This window comes from Callionymus lyra, chromosome 16 (assembly GCF_982586985.1).
Source record: "Callionymus lyra chromosome 16, fCalLyr1.hap1.1, whole genome shotgun sequence".
NCBI lineage: Eukaryota > Metazoa > Chordata > Actinopteri > Syngnathiformes > Callionymidae > Callionymus > Callionymus lyra.
The window spans coordinates 21,433,796-21,452,949 of record NC_141833.1 but is presented as its reverse complement, the minus strand read 5'-3'; the positions used below and the strand labels follow the sequence as shown (position 1 = coordinate 21,452,949).

The 19,154-nt window shown below is 41.3% G+C and overlaps 2 protein-coding genes across 3 annotated transcripts in view; both read right to left on the bottom strand.

Moving 5' to 3' along the window:
* nadkb (NAD kinase b) overlaps positions 1–5,360 on the bottom strand; it is a 13,959-nt gene extending 8,599 nt beyond the window's left edge. Inside the window, exons 1-5 of the mRNA XM_087811591.1 lie at positions 5,213–5,360; positions 2,610–2,959; positions 2,425–2,508; positions 1,984–2,113; positions 733–841 (exon numbers count right to left, since the gene is read on the bottom strand). Coding sequence (XP_087667717.1) covers positions 733–841; positions 1,984–2,113; positions 2,425–2,508; positions 2,610–2,947 — 661 coding nt within the window. The 5' untranslated portion in view covers positions 2,948–2,959; positions 5,213–5,360. The remainder of the gene's footprint in view (positions 1–732; positions 842–1,983; positions 2,114–2,424; positions 2,509–2,609; positions 2,960–5,212) is intronic.
* Positions 5,361–8,704: 3,344 nt separating this feature from the next.
* skila (SKI-like proto-oncogene a) overlaps positions 8,705–19,154 on the bottom strand; it is a 46,275-nt gene continuing 35,825 nt past the window's right edge. For both annotated transcript variants that reach the window (XM_087811587.1, XM_087811588.1), the window contains exons 5-8: positions 17,905–18,047; positions 14,808–15,145; positions 13,074–13,304; positions 8,705–11,006 (exon numbers count right to left, since the gene is read on the bottom strand). In XM_087811587.1, coding sequence (XP_087667713.1) covers positions 10,749–11,006; positions 13,074–13,304; positions 14,808–15,145; positions 17,905–18,047 — 970 coding nt within the window. In that variant the 3' untranslated portion in view covers positions 8,705–10,748. The remainder of the gene's footprint in view (positions 11,007–13,073; positions 13,305–14,807; positions 15,146–17,904; positions 18,048–19,154) is intronic.

The following is a 19,154-nucleotide window of genomic DNA, read 5'->3' as shown; positions in this document are numbered from 1 at the left end:
ACTCTACTCCCACCACTACTAAAAATTCTACTTTTTTCTTTATCTTCCTTTTTTTCTTCTTTCTTCTTCTCGACCTTTTTGACTTTATTTCAACATATTTTTTAAAATCTTTTTTATATTTTATTTATTATTACTTTAAATGTTGTTTTTCTCTGTTTTTTTTTCTTCTTTAATGATGGACATGTTGGTTATAAATATGATTTTTGTAAATTCAATAAAACTTTTTTCAATTCATCTAATTTGACATTGTAAATTAATTAATACACGTTTTACCTTTTCCTCCATTAAAACTGCATTTTTAATTCAACATGAGAGAATCTGTGACTTATATTTGTTCATTTTTGTGTCTCGCCATAATTTATGTGATTCTTTTACGTGTGTTTTATCTTAAAAAGTTTACCAAAATATAAAAAAAACTCTTTCTTACAGCAATTTGTTTCCATGTACGTGAAAATGTAAAAATAATCTATAAATAATTTCACTTGTGGATAACCATCTGAAGCCATGAACATTTTGAAGGATTCATCATTATCTTGTGCTACTTGTTTTGATTCTGTGTGTTGTGCGAGCAGGTCTGGAACACTGTCGCCCCCTGCTGTCCCAGTGAGCTCATTGCTATCATTGCTGATGCTTTTGCAAACGTATGAAATGATTAGGATACAGTAGATGTTGCAAACTAATAGAAAAAGGATCCCAGTATGAGCTGCTTGGCAGAGGTCTGCGCGGCCTCACCCTCTCTGAAGGTGCAGAGCTGGTTCCGGATGGAGCCGAAGGTGTCGTCCTTGCAGAGCGTGTCGTCGTCGGCGACCCGTCGCTCCACGTAGACCATCATCTGCTTCTCCTGGAACACCAGACACACTTGAGCGACGCCGGCCCAAACACACATTCCTCGCAGCGCCGAGCAGAACTTGTGACGGCAGGAGCAGAGAATGCAAACACTCTCGCCGGTCTGGACCTCGAGCTGCACTCGCTGCACAAACATCAGGCTCTGGAAACATGTGGACCCGAGGTGTCGTAACCAGACCCGACTGGAACCTGCGCTCATGTCTGGAGAGTTTCCTGCTTCTCCTCAGAACCGCAAATGTTTCTCTTCACACGGCTTCGTTTAAAACCGCGGACAGAAGAAAAGATTCAATACATTTCAATAACAAAATACACTCTAATAAATGTTGTTTTTCAACGTTATTTGAGCAGAAACACCAGTTTCTCTGTCAAATAACTTGGATTTTCTGTCAATCATTCTATCAATAAAGAAGCAGTTGGATGTAAGTAAGTAAGTAAGTAATTTGTATTTATAAAGCGCTTTTCCAGACCAGGGTCACAAAGCGCTTAAACAATCAAAACAATATTCAATAAAGTATATATATTAAAGATCAAGATAAAACTGAGAACACAACAGGAATTATGTATTAAATAGTACCTTAAACAAAACTAAACAAATATTTTAAAGGGCTCCTAATGTAAAACTCTCCTGACTTTACTTAAATGTATATATTATTATTTGTAATTGTTTTTTTTTAATTATTTGTTTTCCCTTCAATGATGGGCATGTTGGAAACACATTTTTAAATATTTGTAAATTCAATAAAAACTATGCATTTTAATTTAACCTCAGAAGATCTTTCATGTGTGTTATCTATAGTTTATATGAATAAAAACGTTTTTTTATGTTTATTAATATTCATTTTATTTTGTTAAGTTTTACAAATATAAAATAAATCTCTAAAGTTTGACAGGTTTTCTCTTTTTCATTTATTAATTTATGACTTTGTTGGTTCATTTTTGTTCGGTTCAATTAAAAACATGAAGAAAATACGTCAATATTTTTACTTGTAAGATTTGAAATATGTCAAAATAGAGCTGCTTCGATCATGAACGAAAACTCATCATTAACGTATGAAAAAGGTAAATATCTGGTCCAGGATCAGCTCAGGATTCAGGACGAGAAGAAGAAACAAACAACTATCGATGGGTTTTTTTTACCTCCACGAGAAACCTGCAGAGCTCCTTGAACGGCTCGACCAGACTCTCGTCTCGAATCTTCCTGATGACCAACACGTTCACGGGAGGCTTGTTCCAGGTGAGCCTCTGACTGGCCGGATCCTGGATGTGCCTGAAACACACGAGAGAAACCACTGTAAATATAGACTCGCAGTCATTTAGAGACAAAGAAACGTGGTCTCCGTCACCGTTTGACTGGCTCCTCTGAGGATCCACGGGTGACTGGCATGTTTCTCTTCAATCAATTCAAGTAAAATAATCTGACATTGAGGACTCGTGGTCTGTTCTATGAGACGTCCCTTTTCTTAACAAACCTCCAATCACAGGATTCTTTTTTATCTTATCTGAGAGCGACACAAGGTTCCTCTGTGTCAACGTCCAACCAAACAAACTATCTTTACGGGGTTGATTCGAGGCGCTTACATGACTGACGTCGGGTTGGGAAGAATGCAGGCTTTGGGTCCGAAGTGAGTGGCTGGATACGGTCCATGTAGGAAGTGAGCCCTCCTGTGAAGCAGAGAGTCAGGTCGGCATCACGGCTTCACGTCCCGGGGCAGCGGAGTCCTGCCACTGGCATGACGGACCAGCTGGCGACCTGCAGTGCAAACCTCTTAGGTGAACTTTCCGCCGCGTCGCTCGTGGAGCCGCAGGGCTCCGAGTGCTCGTGTTGGCCTGGCAACCTCCGGCGCTCCAGGTCCCGGAGCAGCTGTTCCTGACCATCCCCCTTTCGCTGAGACCTCTTCGCCTCCCGACGTCGCCTTGGTGACTTGGATTGGTTCTCGCGGCGCCGCGAGGCCCTCGGCGGCTGACCGGGGTGACCGGAGTGACCGGAGTGACCGGAGTGACCGGAGTGACCGGAGTGACCGGAGTGACCGGCGGCTCGAGCGTCGCTGCTGTCGGGGGCGAGCGAGGAGCTCGGCGACGGAGGGCGCTCGGGGTCCGCCATCCTGACCGACTCCTGGAAAGAGTAGGCGAAGAAGAAAGTCGGGGCGTCTGTTTTTATTGAGTCATGAACTCATCATGTCATAACTACTCAAGTGGATCAAACATTAATAATGAAAATACTTTTTAAATGGAATATTTCAACAACCAAATACAAATTAACAACACTTTGATTTTTAATCATTTTTAATTTGTATTTCTTTGGATTGTTTGAATCATCATTTTTTTATTTGTTTTTATTTGTTCAGGCTTTTCCTTGATTTTCTGGAACTCCTGTTGTGTTCTCAGTTTTATCTTGACCTTTAAAGTATATATTTTATTGAATATTGTTTTGATTGTTTCAGCGCTTTGTGACCCTGGTCTGGAAAAGTGCTATATAAATACAAATTACTTACTTACTTACATCATCACTTTCTAAAGTCAATCAAAAATTGACTATAAATATACATTTTTCATTTCGTTTTTTAAATTACAAACACAAATTTAAAACCTGATTTTTATTTATATTTTAAATAACTAACTATTTAAACTATTTTAATTATTTAATTAAATTATTTAATTATTATTATTTAATTTTTTTTAATATTTAATTGTTTTATTTATGTAAGATTGAGTAAATTATCGCAGGTTTTCTAAAGTGAATCAAACATTAATCATAATTAAAATATTTTTTAATTACTAACGAACTGACTTTTTAAAAAATATATAACATTTTGTAATGTATTTATTTGAGATTAAGAAAATCACTATAACATTCTGAAGTTAATTAAACATTAACTGGGAAAATATATATTTTCATCCATTTTATTATTACTAAAGACAAATTTAAAACGTTATTAAGAGTTAGTTATGCAAGTTTAGTTAATTAATACATGTTTGAAAGAATTGTTTATTTGGATTTCTTTGGATTGGATTTGAATCATTTTTTACTTTCTAAAGTGAATTAAACATTGATCATGAAAATACAGGTTTCAATTACCAAACACAAATGAATAACTCTTTCATTTTCTTTGAAGATTTAGTGAATAATAATAACTTTATAAAGTGAATCAAACCTTGACCATGAAAATACATTTATAAATGTACTTTTAAAAAGTGAATCAAAGGTTCATCATCAAAACTCACTTTTCAATGACTAAAAACAAATGAATAACTCAATAAAACTTGATTTCTGTTTGTATTGTTTTGAAGCCTTTAATTGAGTTAATTATGCTAACTTTTTTAAAGTATTAACAAAACCACTATTGACTCTTTCAAGAAACATCTTAAGAAGTTTTTATTTGTTCAGGCTTTTCCTTGATTTTCTGGAACTCCTGTTGTGTTATCAGTTTTATCTTGACCTTTAAAATATATACTTTATTGAATATTGTTTTGATTGTTTAAGCGCTTTGTGACCCTGGTCTGGAAAAGCGCTCTATAAATATAAATTACTTACTTACAAATTAAAAATCTCTTTGAAATCTCGGAATGATTTATTTGGATGGTTTGAATCATTATAACTAATAAATAATAATAGTAAAAATACTTTCAATGACTAAACACAAATGAAAAACTTTTTGAAACTTGTATTTCTTTGGAGATTTAGTGAATTATTATACGTTTCTAATGTAAATCAAACATTGATCATGACATCGTCTTTGTTAAAAAAAAATGTATCTATGTTCTTTATCTTTAGACTTAGATTATATCATCTTGTTCTTTCTCTTTATTTCTCTTTGATCTTGTTCTTATTTTATTTAATTTTGATTATTTTTTATGACAAAATTGCTGTATTTGCTGTGGATAATTTGGAAAAAAAAATAATTTCATTCATTTATCAATTTCAAATTCAGTTTCTATGGAGACTGACTGAACATTATACGTTTCTCATATTTAAACATCGAATAAATAAAGAGATTAATTGTTGATATTACTGGCATGTTTATAACTCGTCGTTATGAAACTTTACGAATAAAGAGTTTTAAGCTACATCTGTGTCAATATTGACTAACATTAAAACCAATGCGACTCATTAATGAATATATTCTGGGTTAAAAAATGTAAAAACGTTGTCATTTAAAAAAAAACCTCTGTCTCAGGATGAGTTTAGTGACGTTAATCGTTGGAGACTTTAAATCCAGGCTTTGTCGCATTTTGTTGACGGTTAACTAGCATTAGCTACACATTAGCATTAGCTAAACATTAGCATTAGCTAAACACTAGCATTAGCTAAACACTAGCATTAGCTAAACACTAGCATTAGCTAAACACTCAAACCAGCGAGTCTTACTGTGTCACAGGCGACAACAAACGTTCATCCTCCGCGTCGCCTCGAGCAGCAGGAGGTCGCGAAGGTTCGAGGTCGAGTCGCGTCAACAGAAAGTCTTTTTTTTTTAATAAATATATAAATATTACGAATGACCGGCGGGGGGACCGGAAGTGCGTGACGTCTGCAGCCTCCGTCACGTGAGGTCACAGTGACGCGCATTGGGTGATCCATCTGGCGAACAGCGCCACCATGTCTATCGCTGGTCATGTGCGGAACTGCACACACAGATCAATGAAAACTTTGATTCAGAGTCACGTGACGGTCTTTTCTGCGTCATATTTCACTTTATATGTCGATCTTCAAACTCCCCGAGGTGAGAACAAACAGATTCAGATCCAGAGACCAGGAAGTTCGTCTTTAATCCAACCTTTGATCAAAACGAAACTTTTGCTTCTTCCTGCTGCTAATGTTTTCAAGTCCAGCAGAAGAAACTCACCTTTGACCTCCTACTGGTGGAGTCTTCCTTCATGCCACCAGTAGTTACCTCTGCCAAGGAGGTAACGCTCGAAACGTTCAGGATAAAATCTCCATTTGGTTTTTTTTGGACAGTTATTGCGACAAAACATTAGCGTCTTAACTCCATCTTGGGGCGTTTTTTTGTGCGAGTATATTTCTTATTTCGATTTAATACAAATTTGAATATGTAGACAATATATTTAACACTATGATTCCAAAAATGTAAACATGACTTAACAACTTAACTAAAACCAATGGCATGTGATTGTAGTGACAAATTGTGTCGTTATTAAACAATTAAAAAGATGATTTGTTGCACAGTGGACCAGTTTAAACTGTAGTATTATATTTATGGACCAACCTTCAGATAGAAAGAGTAAAAATAAAAACTTATTTTCACTCGTTTACAGTTTGTTTCATTTCTGTGTAAACTTGACTGAGACGCGCGTCTTGACGTGTCACTGACTAATGTTACTTCAGAGAAAATACCTTAAAAAAACATATTTCAGACAGTAATAATCAATAGAACATCAATTATTTAAATTATTTTTTTCTTTACGTTCTGTGGATCAGGTTCCATTGATTAAAAGTTCAGAAAAATGTGCATTTTTTTCACTGTGAGGATACATTAGAAAATAAAATACAAATTAAAAAAATACAGTAAAATAAACCAAAGTGAATAATACATTAAATACATACATATAATAATTAAGAGACTCGTATATTAAAGTTGGTAAATAAAGCTTAAATTAAAATGAATAGATAAAAAGAAAAATATATATTGGAGATGAAATATTAAACTTCTCTTATGATGTTGCGAGTTCAATTCCCAGCAGCAACTCTTCTTGAATCCTGGAGGCTATTTTATTGATTTGATTGTCATTCTTAAATGAGACCCTTGGCAGAGGTATGCATCATCTCAGTGCCTTTTTTTCAAAATGTCTTTTGTGTCTTTGAAGTTAATCCCAGCTACACCGGGTCAGAGGCAGGGGAAAACCCTGGACAACCACGGACGCATAAACAACTCGTCCACGAACGTCTCTGCGTGGGAGGAAACCGGAGTTTCCGCTCCTGGTTCTTTCCTCGCATCGAGTTCCTCCTCAGATCTGTTCCTGGTTCCTCTGGACTCTGGGTGTAAATTGAGCATCAGGACGAAGATGTTTCTCACCGAACAAAAGAGACGCAGCGCATCAGTCGGCTTTGACACTACAGAACTTTACTTGAATTTGATCCAAGTTCATGGTCTATACATGGCATATGTACAAGATTTGAAATCAGGGGAAACAAAGAAAAACACTAGATACAACTGAGGTATTAGCTAAAAGCATTTATACAGGTAAATGTGGTCGACTAGTAAATATATCACCGATGATTGACAGTTAGCGATGCAGTGTCTGTCTGCTTAAAAAACATCTTTTTTTTATATCACAACATGAGGTAGGAGAACAGTGTCTCGATTCATGCAAGAACAAAAGTCTCATCACACTGTAAGTATTGGCAAATGGTCACACGGACACTGCGTTGAGGAGAAGCCATGGACAGAGTCTTCGACAAGGATGCGCCTCCGAACGCCTGGAAGCTTGTACGTAAATGCTTCGCACTTGTAGTCCAACTTGTAAAAATTCTGTACAAGTCATTATAACACTGCAAAATGCAAAAAAAACAAAAAACACTCTTAGAAAGGAGCTTCCCTTCAACGTTTTTCTTTTTTTTCTTCTCCATGGCATGTGCTCAAGAGCGCCCCTTGTGTATAAAATGCGATTTACATGAAACATAAATAGATTTGCGGAATAAAAAAAAAAAAAAATACTGATTATTAATTCAGTGATGATCCAGAGCTACAAGTTTCCCTTTTCATAGCAGACATGGTTGCAACACACACACTCTCGCACACACACACTCACACACACACAGTCACCTCAAATTAGGCACCATGTTCCTCGCACTGGCGTTTAAATCTGGACCAGAAAATTAAAAAAAAAACTTGCACACGTTCACGGTTCATGCAAGAGCCTTCGACGTCTGCGATAGATTTTCTTACATTTTTTTTTCTTTTCGACACAATCGGCGAGTGGCTCGGTGACACGAGGTCAAGGTCGTGACATCATGCAATTCTTCTTCTCTCTTCGAAAATGCAACTTCGTAAATGTTTCGGGGGGGAAAAAACACGTCGTCAAAAATCGAAAACGTGGGGGAGGATCAAGGAGGGGTAGGTGAGTAACAAAGTATTTTCCTATTATTATTATTATTTTCTTTGCAAAAAAACAAAAACAAAAACATGCCACACGTTCGCTCACAAAGAAACCTGCTCGAGGCTCCGCGGGGGGTCGACCACCTTCAGGAGATCGTCCGTGAAGAACAGTTAATATATTAATGACTACTGTATTTACAAGGCGAATATAAATCTTTCGTTAATATGTTAAATATCTTCGTAAATGTAGAGTTGACACCGTCAGGAGTGTGTCGACAAAGATGGAGCACAGTGGAATGTCTATCGATTTGCATTTGTAGCAGATGCATAAATAAAGAGTTGAGCTGAGGCCGACTCTCTTTAAACTATTATTTACACACACACACACACACACTCGCTCGCACGGACTCACACACTCGCGCACAGACGCACACACTCGCACAGGCAATAAAAAGCGCTTCTGCCTGGCAACTGACTCATTTCAAGTTCTCTCTTTCAGAAGCTGCCGGAGATGGATGAGATGAGGAAGTGAGAGTTTCTCATTCTGCACCAGGGGCCCCCCAGACAACGACACCCCGACTCCCCCCTCATCCTCCCTCGCTCCCCCCTGCAGCCCACCCAGCCCGTCGCTCCCCCTCGTCCTCTCGACTCCTCCATCCGTTTGTTCCAGAGCAGGAGGAATAAAAAGCCAAAACCCGCCGAAGCGACTCTCTTTTCCACCTGCGACCCAAATTCTCTCAGAGGCGTCGCGTCTGCGGCCCCCCAGCCCGCCCCCCCCCCCCACCCCACCACACACACCCCTCGCCCACAACAACTTTGATCTACCGGGTAGAGTTTTTTGTTCCGGAGCCACAAAAGGACTCGAACGAAGCGAGGAATTTCGTGGAGAAAAAACACAAAAACAAATTAGTGACAGCTCAGTTCTGAACCAGCCAACGTCGTCCTAGCGCCGTTAGCTTAGCAACACCTCACTCTTCCGCCTGAAGGGGGCAGAGTTCGGACGCGAAACTTTCTCGGACCTTCAGATTCCGGACTTGAACCGACGCGATAAGTAAACAACATGATGCAAACGAGATCCAAAAACTTTCACGGAGAAACATTTTCCTTCCCGATCTGGAAAGTTATCCGAAAATTTGGCCGACGAGTGGCTTTAGTTCGTAAATAAATACGCGCAAACAACTTCTTGGCTTTTAGGAAAACACGTGGCCGTCGACTTACGTCGAATAACAAGTAGATTCAGAATCTCTACCAGTAGAGGGCAATAAAGTAAACCTAGCTAGTAAGTTAGCTGTCAAAAAACGCTCCGATTAGCGGGTTAGCATACGACCGTTTCCTTGCATAGTTCAGAACCATCTGGATTTAACCGACACAAAATTTGGTCACAGACTTTTACTCAAAAACGTGAGAGTACTATATTGGTCGGTGACACTTTCCGCCAGTAGGGGGCTCGTGAGAATTTCATCCCGACAGGTTTGGTTGAACCGATGGAGGCGTTAGCATGTTTAGTCGGACGCAAACTTTCAGTCGGAAAAGTCCTTTGGAAAAAATATGGCCGACAAGTAGCTTTAACTCGTTAATACATTTTCGTAAACAACATCCGGCGTTTGGTAAACAACATGGCCGTCGTCCTCGGCGACCACGACAACGGTTCCGAATCTCGAGCCGTAGATGGCGATAGAGTAAACGACGACGACGATGCTAGGCAAGCGTTCAAAATGGCTCAATTACAACTAGTTAGCGTACGACCGTTCTTGCATAGTTCAGAACCATCTGGATCCAGTTGAAGCAACCGGTCAAGACTCGAAAGTGTGCGAGGACGATGTATTGACAGTTTCCACCAGTAGAGGGCAGTTGTAAGGCTCCAACGTTGGATCCAAATGGAACCAACGGAAACAACTAGTTGGACTCTTTTTAGCCAGTAGTTTTGCTTGGATAACAACTTCCAAAAACGCTCCGAAACGATGACCAAACGCGGGGAACGCTCAACAGGCTTCAGGTACGACTTGCATAGTTCAGAACCATCCGGATCCAGTTCAACCGACACCGCAAGACTCGACACGGATACTTTTACTCAACGGGCAAGTGACACTTTCCACCACTAGGGGGCTCGCGACGGTTCTATCATCTCTAGGGTTGACAGGGGGCTGTTAGCATGTCTGTTAGCCTTCAGCTAACGGAACTTTCAAAGGGACCTTCAAGTGCAAGAATCTTCTCTCTCTCCCTCAACACGTCCAGTACAGACAGATCGATAGATTTGTTTAAAAAATGGCGACGACAAAAGAGAGAACGAACGTGAGAAGCAGCCGAGTCAGCGACCAGAGCGAAGCCACTCGTTCACTCTTGGCATATCCGTGTGTGGTTCTGTGACATCTGTAGAGTTTGTACAGTTCATGTCTTCGTCTCCTTCGGCGAAGACGTGTTCGTCTCGCAAAATAGACGTTTTTTTTTTTCAGTTTTTTTTTTCTTTTTCAAGAGTTCACGCAGTTTCCTGCGCTGGCTGGTGTCTTGAGCACGCTCGAGAGGCCGCGTCCATCCGGCGCCCTCTCCAGGTAGTTGCATGAATTGAACGTCCAACTTGAGTTCATCGATCACTTGTCGGGGATTTTTTTTAAAAAAACTGTGAAGCAGCCGTTTTTTTTGTTCAGTGAAACCTATAAATTAAACATAAATTGCCTCCGAAGAAATCTTTAAATACTGAGTCGGGGGCCCAGAAGAAGAAGGATAAAAAAAACAACCTTAAGTGATGTTAAATTACAAAATAACTTCCTACACTGAAGTCAAAACAGCCGCTGGTGTTTGTTTTTCGTGTCTGTGGGCGGCTGACGAGGGAGGAATGAGGCGCCCGGGGCGTTACTTCTGGGCCTCCGAGATGGATGAAGACGGGGAGGAAGAAGGCGGGGACTGGGTGTGCAGGGGTCCGGTGGAAGGGGTGAGCGGCGGAGAGGGGCTCCCACCGCCTCCCACGGCGCCGGACCGGGCCATCTGCTGCTTGAGGTGCCCGATGGTTCGCTCCAGCTTCTCCCGGGCCTCCCGCTCCACTCGCAGCTCCTCCTGCAGCTCCTGGCGCTCCGAGTCGGCCCGAGCCAGTCGCTGGCGCAGCTCGGCGAGCTGGAGGAGGAAGAAGACACATTCAGAGATGAGTTCACTGAGAGGGGGTGAGACCAGGAGCTAGTCGTGGAATGTTAAGCGAGTTAGAAAGTGTTTCCTCAGAGCGTAAAAGAAATATTCCTTAGAGTTGAGGAAGTTTTTCGACTCAAGTTCAACCACAGCGTGTTGAAAGGAAAAGTTTTGGGTCGACAAAGAAGTAAAAATTTCTAATGTGGTTTGACATTTCATATGAAGGTCGACTACTCAAAGGTTTATGACGGTTTGAATATTCAAACACCATCTGACACTGGCAGAATGAGTTCACTGAGAGGGTGTGGGATGAAGCCGAAGCAGCGTTCATGAGTTAGAAGACGAGTCAGAAAGTGATTTTCTTTTAACGTTAAAAGGCAAATTTTCTCACTTAAGACTGACTGACTTTTAATTCAGTAACTTCTACTATAGCAGCTTTAAAAACAGCCAAAATAAAAATGATTGAATAGTGAAATTTCATACACAGGCAGAATGAGTTCACTGAGAGGGTGTGGGATGAAGCCGAAGCAGCGTTGAACGACAAAGTTGAGGAGAGTTTAAAGAGTTGGAAAGTTTGTTTTTCTGTATCATAAAAAGGCTTAAATTGTTTTTGATTCGGAAACAATTTAAACTCCTACTACAGCAGCATCAACAGCCGAAACATTTAAATAAATATCCATTTCAAAATAATCTCATTAATCATGGGAGTTTAAAGTTTGGGTCAAAAAGAAGTAAAAAGAAACTTAATTGATGTTATTTTCACCTCTTTTGAATTTGAACACGTCATATTAGCGCCACTCGTCAAAGGTTTATGACAGCTTGAAAACTCAAACACCTTTTAACACAGATGTGCGATGAGTTCACTGAGAGGGTGTGAGATTAAGAAAGAGCACCGTGTGCACAAGTCTTTAATTGTGGAGTGTTTATAGAGTTAGAAAGTGACTTCATATTTGATCAAAGTTTTAGCTTACACAAAACTTAGATTAAAAAAAAATATTCTTTTTAGTTCCTGAACTGTTTCAAGTACAACTGCAGCAGCTAAAAATCAATAAATACATACAAAATAAGAGTCTAGTAGTTTTTAAATTGTTACTAAAAAGTAAATAATTAAATTCCAGAGCAAAATAAACCTCAATTATCCAGAGAGAAGAAATAATTGTTGCAGTTAAACGGTTAAAACAGAAAAAAACAATCCTTCACAACATGAATAATTGTTCTCTGAAGATACTTTGGGTTAATAATGGCTGACGCTGGTTTCCCTGCAGCACAAACACGGGCCCCTCGCTCGCTCTCTCCGGGGGCCTCTGAGCTCTGGCACTCGTCCACAGTTGGAGGCGAGGAGAGGGTCTGAGGAGAGGGTCTGAGGGAGAGGGTCTGAGGAGAGGGTCTGAGGGAGAGGGTCTGAGGAGAGGGTCTGAGGAGAGGGTCTGAGGAGAGGTTCTGAGGAGAGGGTCTGAGGAGAGGGTCTGAGGAGAGGGTCTGAGGAGAGGGTCTGAGGGAGAGGGTCTGAGGAGAGGGTCTGAGGAGAGGGTCTGAGGGAGAGGGTCTGAGGAGAGGGTCTGAGGAGAGGGTCTGAGGAGAGGGTCTGAGGAGAGGGTCTGAGGGAGAGGGTCTGAGGAGAGGGTCTGAGGAGAGGGTCTGAGGGAGAGGGTCTGAGGGAGAGGGTCTGAGCTCGGGCCGACAGAGCTGTGACCCCAGAGACGTGGGCGTCTGTCAACTCTACTGTCAACTGCTTCTTCCCACCACAGCGTACAATATCCTCGTTCACAGCCCGTGTCAAGATAGTTTATGTCATGTGACCCTTAAAAGCTTGAAAATAAAATAGATTTATTTTAATAATCATGATGCTGTTAATAGTTAAAATATAATAATAAATAGCACCGAGAAATCACATTCCTCTGCCAAGGAGCTCCTTTTTAACTTGGTGATGACCTCAAATTATGAGAATATAAGATACATTTTTTAAATAAAGGCTTTTATTTTGAAGGGGTGTAGAAGGGTTTCGCGTAAAAGGCGCAGAAGTTATTTAACAAATATTGTAACGTAAAGAGTCTTTACCTGTGCGGTGTAGTGCGCCTCCTGGCTGCGCTGGGCCCCGGGCTCGCAGGCGCAGGCCTGCTGCCGGAGCTGCTCCAGACGGGTCTCCAGCTCCAGCTGCTCCTGGCGGGCCTGGCTGAGCTGCCGGGCCTGCTCGCTGTGGACCGCCTCCAGCTCGTTGCGGAGCTCTCGCTGCTCGGCGCCGAGCTCTCGTAGCCTGGCCGCCTCGCCCCCGCGCAACGCCTCCAGCTCCTGCAAAGACGGAGACCCGAGTCAAGGGGGCGCCGTGGAGAGGAGTCTACGTCGACACTCGCAAAGGAAAGTAAACCTGAACCTGACACTAGTGAGTTATGGTCCACGATGATGAGGAAATGAATAGGTTTGTATTAAGATCTGTTGATACCACATGACTCTTGACGAGGTTGTTACTGCTTTCATTTGTTTTCAAACCAAAATATGTCCAAACATCAGCTTTAAAAGCTGCTGGACTCACTGTATCCTCTCGTCCTCAGTCGTAACAGCTTTCATTTGTTTTCAAACCACAATATGTCCAAACATCAGCTTTAAAAGCTGCTGGACTCACTGTATCCTCTCGTCCTCAGTCGTAACTGCTTTCATTCGTTTACAAACCAAAATATGTCCAAACATCAGCTTTAAAATCTGCTGGAGTCACTGTATCCTCTCGTCCTCAGTCGTAACTGCTTCCATTTGTTTTCAAACCAAAATATGTCCAAACATCAGCTTTAAAAGTTGCTGGACTCACTGTATCCTCTCGTCCTCAGTCGTAACTGCTTCCATTTGTTTTCAAACCATAATATGTCCAAACATCAGCTTTAAAAGTTGCTGGACTCACTGTATCCTCTCGTCCTCAGTCGTAACTGCTTTCATTTGTTTTCAAACCTAAATATGTCCAAACATCAGCTTTAAAAGTTGCTGGACTCACTGTATCCTCTCGTCCTCAGTCGTAACTGCTTTCATTTGTTTTCAAACCAAAATATGTCCAAACATCAGCTTTAAAAGCTGCTGGACTCACTGTATCCTCTCGTCCTCAGTCGTAACTGCTTTCATTTGTTTTCAAACCAAAATATGTCCAAACATCAGCTTTAAAAGCTGCTGGACTCACTGTATCCTCTCGTCCTCAGTCGTAACTGCTTTCATTTGTTTTCAAACCAAAATATGTCCAAACATCAGCTTTAAAAGCAGCTGGACTCACTGTATCCTCTCGTCCTCAGTCGTAACTGCTTTCATTTGTTTTCAAACCAAAATATGTCCAAACATCAGCTTTAAAAGCTGCTGGACTCACTGTATCCTCTCGTCCTCAGTCGTAACTGCTTTCATTCGTTTACAAACCAAAATATGTCCAAACATCAGCTTTAAAATCTGCTGGAGTCACTGTATCCTCTCATCCCCAGTCATCCCCAGTATTTCATTGATCCTTTAGCTGCGGAGGAAGTAATGACTACTGCCATCTAGAGGCCAGAAGTTTAATTGAACACATTTTTTTTATGTATACAATATCATTAAATACATTTTAAAAACCTTGATATTCAAGTGTATATTAGATCGATACTTTCTTAACCTCTCATGTTATGTAACACATGATATTTCCTCACAAGTTCAAAGTACTTTTAAGAGTATTTCCCCTCATTTGTATTTTGAAGTTTTGCTTCACGTACTGTCCCTCAGTACATGTAGTTAGTCGTGTGAGGCGGCGAGTGTTATTGTGACAGTTGAACTGGATCGTCTCCGACTCACCATCTCCAGCTGCAGCTGCTTGTGCAGGGTGGAGTTGAGCTTCTCCTGCTGCCGACTGTACATCTGCATGATCTCCACCACGATCCTGTCCTTGTCGTCCTCCACGCCTCCGTTGGCGTCCTGAGCTGCCGCCGCCGCTTCCGTTACCGACGACAACAAGGATGCGGGAGGAGGGGGGGGAGGCGGGGAGTGGGCCGGGGTGTGGGCGGACTTCTTGCGGCTCAGGCTGCTCGTCTCCATGGAAACTGCCTGGGTTTGGCATTCCCGCTCGGCGTCCGTGGCACGTTGAGATCTGGCCTCCTCTGCGGCAGCGGCGATGGGAGGCGACGCGTGAAGATCTGAGGACGGACACGCACTAGTTCAGAAAAAAGTAAGACGACAGGAAGTTTTCGCGAAGCACAATTCCACGCCCACGGCAACCTCATTAAAGCTCGCCACGCTGGTCTCCACGTAAGCGAGCGCGAGGCCAACGCATGCCCGACACGCTCGCCCACAAACTCTCGGTGTGCGTCTCACACGGTTGCACGGCCGAGTGTGTGTCTGTGTGTGTGAGTGTGTGTGTGGGTGATGCCTCGCTCTGGTTTGTTCCCTCGCCGTGGCCTTTAAGGTGCAACAGCTGAACATGCTGATGCTGCAAACTTTCACTATACACTTGATAGTGTTACGGGGTGCATGGTCTTCATTATGCACTTGATAGTGTTACGGGGTGCATGGTCTTCATTATGCACTTGATAGTGTTACGGGGTGCATGGTCTTCATTATGCACTTGATAGTGTTACGGGGTGCATGGTCTTCATTATGCACTTGATAGTGTTACGGGGTGCATTGTTTCGTTATGGACTTGATAGTGTTACAGAGCATAAATGTACAAAGCGTTACGTACTATAAACGTACGATGTGTTACGGAGTATTAATGTATGATGTGTTACGTACTATAAATGTAAGTTGCGTTACGTAGTATAAATGTACGATGCGTTACGTAGTATAAATGTACGATGTGTTACGGAGTATAAATGTACGATGCGTTACAGAGTATAAATGTACGATGTGTTACGGAGTATAAATGTACGATGCGTTACGTAGTTTAAATGCACGATGCGTTACGGAGTATAAATGCACGATGCGTTACGTAGTTTAAATGCACGATGCGTTACAGAGTATAAATGCACGATGCGTTACGGAGTATAAATGCACGATGCGTTACGTAGTTTAAATGCACGATGCGTTACGTAGTATAAATGTACGATGTGTTACGGAGTATAAATGTACGATGCATTACGTAGTATAAATGTACGATGTCTTACGGAGTATAAATGTACGATGCGTTATGTACTATAAATGTACGATGTGTTACAGAGTATTAATGTGCAATGCGTTACGGAGTATAAATGTACGATGCGTTACGGAGTATAAATGTACAAAGTGTTATGGGTGGGAAACAGAATAACTGCAGCTAGTACTGCTAGTATTTATTATTATTAATATTACTGTTAGTGACTAGCTAAGCTAGCAAAGATCAGCAAATAAAACTGTGTAGGGGGCCTTGGCTCCTGCAAGCGTTTGAGTGATAACGCTTACTTTCTGTGATGTCACTTAAGAGAAACTCCATCTTTCATCAACGGTAACGGTGCAGGTTGTTAGTACTAACGAGTGAGCGGCGAACATTCATCTCCACACGTTTACATGACGTCAGCCTGAGAGGTTTGTCAAAGCGTCGGCTTGTTTACCAGCCTGATGCCTTCACGCTGGTCCGTGCACGACAGGAAGCAGCGAGCGGCGTCACAGCGTGTCTCGCACAGGAGCCACACTCGTGCACCAGTGAGTCACCGCATCACACAGAAAACAAAATAGCAGAAGAAGAAAAAAAAAAAAGAGCGAGGGAGGCGAAGTGATGGAGAGACTCAGACGTTGTTACGCAGCACGAGTGACTCACTCGCGACACAATCGCTTACAAGAGTTTAACAGTCGAGCGAAGGACGAGTGAGGAGTGTTTACGGCGAACACGTGATCCGATGCTTCCTCCCGCAAGTATTTATAGCCGCTGTGCAACTAAACCGACGTATTTAAATAGATGGAGAGATAAACTTTATTGATCCTTCCTGACGTCTCCTTCGGGAAATTGTTTTTCCAGCAACACACACGATGGATTCATAAAACATCGTCTTTTCACTCCTGACCCTAAACTCAGATTGAAACCATCTAATAGCACGAGGAATGAATGAGTCCCTGAGTCCATTAGTGTTGTTGCTGTGAAAGATTTTCTCTTATCGAGAATCCAACACTTGGATCTGATCAATGACACTTTGGATTCATCTCCATTGAATAGCATTAGTTCTAATTTTCTACTGTGACACTTTTGATTGGTTAATTGCATGGACGTATAACAGTATAATATTATAATAGTATAATAGTACCAGTATACAGTGGCATCGAAAAATATTCAGATATATATGCAAAAAACAATATTTGAATAGAAAATAAAAGTGGACGTAGAGAAAAAAGCAGCCAAAAGACAAAATACATTAAATAAATATATTTTAAGTTGGAGCTTAATAGTAGTTTTTTTAATTAAATAAAAGTTTTCAATCCTTCAATGTCCAAAAAGGTTTTTACAAATGTACAAAAAGTGAAATTGGCTAAAATTAAAAAAATAAATGTTGTTCTAAAGTAGGAAAGTCTCATGATAATGTAAAAATAAATAAAGTTTAAGAAATGTATTTATGTATTTTGACCAGCTGTCATTCAATTTTGATCCATAACAACTCGTAACATACGTGATTTTAGACAAAACTCTCTTTCAAAACCATGTACTTTAAGACATGCAAATATATTCAATTAAAAAACGATTTTAAAACCGTGATTTAATCATATAATGTATCATAATCATATCTGTAATCTGAAAATGCATTTCCACGACATAAAAGTATCTTTATTTGATGTATTTTGTATTTCAACTTTTATTTTCTATTCTACGCCAATATTGTGTTTTCGACGCCAGTTCAAGACGCCACTGTTTCAAACGCTCAAGATGTCGATCTGATCGATGGAGGCGATCGATCGGTAAATATTGACCACGATAATAGCGTGTATTACTGACCCATGGGCGGCTCGTCCTGACCCAGCATCCGGCGGCTGTAGTGGTGTTTGAGCAGAGCTCCCAGAACCTCGGGGTTCATCTCCGCCTCTCGTCTCAGGGACACGTTCGGCGCCACCATCTTGTCGTACGTGTACAGGTAGTAACTGAGGAGAGAGAGAGAGACGGGCGATCAATACCTGAGGTTTGGACGAGAGGTTGACGTGTGCGTTTGTGTTGTGTGTTTATTTGTAACATTCATTTTTCTGACATTCAAACACAAGTACACAAATATCGTAGTGCTAGCATGCTAGCATTAGCCATAGCGTTAGCATGTTCAGAGCAGTTGCTTTAATCTTGTTAGCAAGCTAACTAGTTACGATAGAAAGTAAATAGTGATATACATTTAAAAGGAATCTTTTTAAAGAACAGTATAAACACTGTTGTCAGTGTAGAAATACAATGGGGTAAGTGAGGATCTATATGTAGTATCGTAAATGTTTATTTATCTTTTTATCATCAGTCAGGATCGTGCTAGCTTCAACCGCTAACGTGTCTTGATGCACAAGTATCCACAGCAAATGACAAGATTTAAAAATTCACAAACAACTATTATTTCATTTATATACCAACAATCAATGCATCTCTATTTGAATGGTTTTCCTTAATAAATGTATTATTTTTAACAATATTTTGAAGATTAAATGTATACCGCAACAGCTCAAAACATGCTATGCTACCGTTAGCATGCTACAACCATGATAGTTTTTAAAGTATCTAACTTTATCCATTATCATGTTTATCAACTTTAAAGCACAATATATTAACACCTTTTCCGTGTAGAAATAAAACCGGGGGACGTGAAGCACTTATATACGTTTGTTTATCTCTTTTTAATCGGTCGGGATCGTGCTAGCTTCAACCGCTAACGTGTGTGGACGCACAAGCATCCACTTCCTGCGATGAGCTGCAGCAACTCGTCAGTGGAACGCCACTTATCTCGGGCGTACACACTGCAGCCTGAACACACCTGAGGCTTATCGCCCGCGCTCAGGTGGAGGCTACAAGATGGAGGCCGGAGATGTGGAGCAACCACTGAGCCGGCACTATCCAGGGAGAGGAAGGAGGGAGAGGAAGGAGGGAGAGGAAGGAGGGCGAGAGGAGGGCGAGAGGGAGGCGGCGCCCCTCCCCCAGCAGACGGAGCCGTGAACTGGGTTAAGCATGACAGCTCGGCGGTGCCGGGCCCCGGACTCCCCGACTCGCATCTCCAGTCG